This window comes from Oncorhynchus mykiss, chromosome 7, assembly GCF_013265735.2.
Source record: "Oncorhynchus mykiss isolate Arlee chromosome 7, USDA_OmykA_1.1, whole genome shotgun sequence".
Lineage (NCBI taxonomy): Eukaryota > Metazoa > Chordata > Actinopteri > Salmoniformes > Salmonidae > Oncorhynchus > Oncorhynchus mykiss.
In genome coordinates, this window is record NC_048571.1 from 87,338,665 (window position 1) to 87,343,858 (window position 5,194).

Consider the following 5,194-nt stretch of genomic DNA (forward strand, 5'->3'; position numbering starts at 1 on the left):
CTCCTCCTCTCCTAGGCTCTTCTCTCACCTCCCCCTCCTCCTGCCCCCCCCCCCCCCCCCCTCTCTACTCATTCAATTCAAAGGGCTTTATTGGCATGGGAAACATGTGTTTACATTGCCAAAGCAAAGTGAAATAGGTCACAAATCTTGCTGCTCTGACGGCACACTGGTATTTCACCCAAGAGATATGGGAGTTTTTCAAAAGTGGATTTGTTTTTTCTAATTATTTGTGGGTCTGTGTAATCTGAGGGAAATGTGTTTCTAATATGGCCATACATACTCTCAATCTCCTCCACCCACACCTCATTCTCCCACATACTCCCCCTCTCCTCTCACTTATACTCCTCCCTCCTTTTCTCTCCTCTTTCCTCCCTCCTTCCTCCCCTCCCCTCCCCCTCTCCGTCCTAATACTCCAGGCCAGCTCCAGGGCCAGGCAGGGAGGCCAGAACAATGGTCCTTTCAGCCGTCTGTTTACTAAGTCTAGCCCACTGAGGTTCACTGGGCCTGAATACATTTATAACTTAGCTACAATAGTAAAGCCAGTGCCGTGTCTTTGTCACTGCAGTCACTTATCAAGGTGGAGTAGATAATAACTTTAACTCAGGAACGAACGGGCATAGGTTACATTCCTGGAACACCTCACTCTAAAAACAGCTAGGAGGCTAACGTTAGCTAGGAGGCTAACGTTAGCTAGGAGGCTAACGTTAGCTAGGAGGCTAACGTTAGCTAGGAGGCTAACGTTAGCTAGGAGGCTAACGTTAGCTGGGCTAGGGGTTCGGGCTCCCGAATGGCGCAGCGGTCTAAGGCACTGCATCTCAGTGCTAGAGGCATCACTACAGACCTTGGTTTGATTCCAGGCTGTATCACAACCTGGCGGCGCACAATTGGCCCAGCGTCTTCCGGGCTAGGGTAGGCCGTCATTTTAAATAAGAATTTATTTTTAACTGACTTGCCTAGTTAAATAAAGGTTAAATAAATAAAAAATGAAGGTTATGTTTAGGAGTTAGGTTTAAAGGGTTAAGGTTAGGGGAAAGGTTAGCAAACATGCTAAGTAGTTGAAAAGTTGCTAATTAGCTCAAATGCTAACGTTGTCCATGATGAGTTTCAAACTCGCCTGAACCATGAAAAACAGTCATGTCCTCGGTCAACCCGAGAAACCCATTTCATTAAGTGCCCGATGAACAGTTCTTGTGCTGACGTTGCTTCCAGAGGCAGTTTGGAAATTGGTAGCGAGTGTTGCAACCAAGGACAGACGATTTTTACGCGCTGCGTGCTTCAGCACTCGCTGGTCCCGCTCTGTGAGCTTGTGTTGCCTACCACTTTACGGCTGAGCCGTTGTTGCGCCTAGACAATAGCTGCACTTATAGTTGACCGGGACAGCTCTAGTAGGGCAGACATTTTACGACCTGACTTGTTGGAAAGGTGGCATCTTATGTTGAAAGTCACTGAGCTATTGGCTATTCTACTGCCAATGTTTGTCTATGGAGATTGCATGGCGGTGTGCTCGATTTAATACACCTGTCAGCAACGGGTGTGGCTGATATAGCCGAATCCACTAATTTGAAGGGTTGTCCACGTACTTTTGTAGTGCATTTACCAACCTCTGTGGTTCTCATACTATGTGGTTAGTTCTACCAACACATAGATTTACATTTACCAACCTCTGTGGTTCTCATACTATGTGGTTAGTTCTACCAACACATAGATTTACATTTACCAACCTCTGTGGTTATCATACTATGTGGTTAGTTCTACCAACACATAGATTTACATTTACCAACCTCTGTGGTTATCATACTATGTGGTTAGTTCTACCAACACATAGATTTACATTTACCAACCTCTGTGGTTCTCATACTATGTGGTTAGTTCTACCAACACATAGATTTATATTTACCAACCTCTGGGGTTCTCATACTATGTGGTTAGTTCTACCAACACATAGATTTACATTTACCAACCTCTGTGGTTCTCATACTATGTGGTTAGTTCTACCAACACATAGATTTACATTTACCAACCTCTGTGGTTCTATTTGTTACCGTTTCTCTCTATCTCGAGTGCTTATTACAGTGTACTGGATTTGAACAATGTAGTCGTCACACACACAAGAGAACCGTGACAAACACATTAAATATAGTACTTAGCTATGATGATATATTTATGAGAGTGATCCGATTCCAGTATCATGTTGTTCTATACAGTCTGTCGGCAATAATCTGTCCTCTACATTTCAATGGCTTCCGCCCACCCACCTCCTTTGTTGCTGCATTTACATTCTAGAACACCACATAAATCCAGTTTTCTTTTAATGTAGTGATTAAATAACCATACCATCCTCACAAAATAGTTCGGTTCTAACCTAAAATGTAGCCTACTTACAACAAACATACTGACATAGCTATAGCTGCCGGAAATAAATGTTAAGAAATATATTTCGAAAATAAATATTATCCTAACGATACTGTTGCTTATTTGACTATACAACAGTGTAATTATCAAAACAAAAGTAGATTGAAACAGATTTTTTAATAAGAAGCAGTTATTTATTGTTCGAAGCGTTTTTCAATAATGCAATGACGGCATCAAGCAATGGTGTAGAATAATCCAACGAGCACGGATGTGATTGGTTCGTGGGTCTCACTCCTACCCATTTAACCACTCCCCCAACACAGCATTTGTCAATAACACCATAAACAGACAGTATCAGAAAACAATCATATATTGTAACAGTAACCAATATCTGTTAAAATTGAGGTATGTTTTCTCTCCTACATCTAATGTAAACATACATTTAATGTAAACAGAAATACATTACATTTAGATATCAGGTCCTTTTACATGTCTATCGGTGGTTCGGTCCCACTGAATGTGTCACAAAAGTCATTGAAGTCTTTCTGCATGAAATCTTCACTCTGCATCACGTCGTTATCTGACGGGAAATACTGCATACTGTTACTCTCCTGCTCCTCTTGGTACAAATCCCCTAAATTGAAGAATGGGAACTGCTGGCACTTGGCCAGTTGTCGAGGGAAGAACCGTGCTGCCGTTGTTGTGAGATCTGGACTGTCGAGGAGAGCGCCCCTTGCGTTCTCTAGCACGCCTAGATACGAGTCCATGTCTGTGAAATCAGTTTCGCAGTCAGACCCACTGTCTGTGCCGATGGAGTCCGAACGCATATGCATCATCTGGTATTTTTCGTGCATCAGGAATTGGTTGGTGTTCCTCGGAGCTCTCATTCCTGGCGCTCTGTTACCTTTGATGTTGACAGGACGCAGTGACGTCATCGTACGAGGTGGTCGGTTCTGTTTGTAGAACTGGCTGGGGTGGTGAGGATGATGATGATGATGTCCATGCACCCTTCCTCTCTTCCCCCGATACCCTTGCTGCCTCCTCCCGTTCTTGGACCAACTAAGCTTGCTGTTGTCCCCTCTCCTTGCCTGCTGCCCATCCTTCTGTTGGTCTTTGCAGGCAGGTCGGTCACTGTAGACCCGCCACTGGCACATCATGGCCTTCCCATACATCTCTTCTTCGAAAAGCATTAGAAACGCAGCTTAAGTGCTTTCACTGAGCTTTACATTCTCTTTTCCGCTGCTGTCAGCGGCTAGGTAACAAAGAAATTGTAATTTCTCTGTATGGGGTTTCGTATACTTTCGTGGCTCACCACACGAAAACCCCTAAAAGTCTACCTTTTTACAATCTTCTTCGTTTTTTTCTTGACCACTGGCTTTAGAGAGTACATAGCCTGGTAGCACGCCTCTGATACAAGCAGCTTGACCTGCTCGGGGCTACAGCTGCGCTATCTAGCCTGTCACACCCCTTTTCTCTCGTCAAATAGTAAATTTAAAAAAAATATATATATAAAAATACGACTATAGAAGATAGACAAATAAGTTTCGAGTTTCAGGTGTATTTCTTGCTTATTTTTAATTGATAGCTGACTAGTGACCCTGTTGTTCTTGTTGTGTGTCTCTTTTCCAGCTGAAGTGACAGTTGCAAATGGTACTGGAAAATGGGCTTGCGCGGTTTATATAGAAATGGAACATTCGACTGTTGGCTGGATACGCGGGGGTGTTCCACATTTCACTGTCCAAGACATTAAATGCATCTAACAAATAGATATCCAGAAACCTGTGTATTTATGATAATGCATTTATTTTATGTGTAAATAGCAAACAACAATCAAAACGACTAGCTAATCTAGCTGGAATTATGTAAACACCAAACCTTTCAGACGGTAATAGACTAGTCCAATTATTTTTGTGACGTTTAGGGTGCATCGTTACATTGGACTTAATCCCGTTGCACACGTACTGCACGAAAAAGTTTGGTGTTGACACCAGTGTAGCCAGTTTACAGAATAAAGAAACCCTCGATCCACTCACTGACTGTTACATTTTCTTCTGTCAAATGGACACTGATATATTCTTATAGGCTCGTAACTTGCCCAGTTAAAGGTTAAATAAAATTACAATAAATAATAGCAGAGCAATTGTTCTGGAAACAACAGGCATGCCCACCAAAACACAAAAAGTGTCAACACACTAAATGTGAATTGTAGCCTATGTTTCTCAAATATTGTTGTTTACAATACCAATATTGCTAGTGATATTCATAAAAACATTGACATAAAAACAATATTTGTTCCACTTTTTTATAGATATATTTTCACAGACCCCGGATTCAATATCCCTGTAAACCATGGGGCTATGCCATAGAGAATGATACAGAAGCATCTCTATATATTTCCTATTATGGTGTCTGTGAGAGCATGGGCAGCGCCATTGAGGCATTCTCCATTTTGAAGTAGTCAATTTTCTTCTTCACGATTGGCTGATCCCTCTAAATGACCCGGTTGGACATGACTCCAACAGGGTCACCAGGAGGGATCAGCCAATGATGTTGGAAGTCCCACCCAGTTGCCCACATTAAAATGGTGGAAGCCCTCAAAGGCGCTGCCCATGCAAATACAGCCTTTTGGCCACTAGAGGCCTCTATCATTCTCTATGGGCTATATAGCGTACACAAACAAACTGAAAACATGCATCATAAGATAAGGCACCACCCTCCCCACGTTCGCTTGAGGGGCTCAGTGAAAAACAAATAGCCCTATAAATCAGATCTAATTAAATCGTATTTGTCACATGCGCAGAATATAACTGGTGTTGGCTTTTTCGTGAAATGCTTGCTTAAG

At 42.5% G+C, this 5,194-nt stretch overlaps 1 protein-coding gene across 1 annotated transcript; it reads right to left on the reverse strand.

The window, feature by feature from the left end:
• Window positions 1-2,524: 2,524 nt before the first annotated feature.
• On the reverse strand, window positions 2,525-4,001 carry wu:fb55g09. Its single transcript, XM_021610803.2, has one exon. It carries the CDS (start codon window positions 3,540-3,542, stop codon window positions 2,838-2,840), a length of 705 nt encoding a protein of 234 aa, XP_021466478.1. The 5' UTR covers window positions 3,543-4,001; the 3' UTR covers window positions 2,525-2,837.
• Between the last annotated feature and the right edge of the window lie 1,193 nt (window positions 4,002-5,194).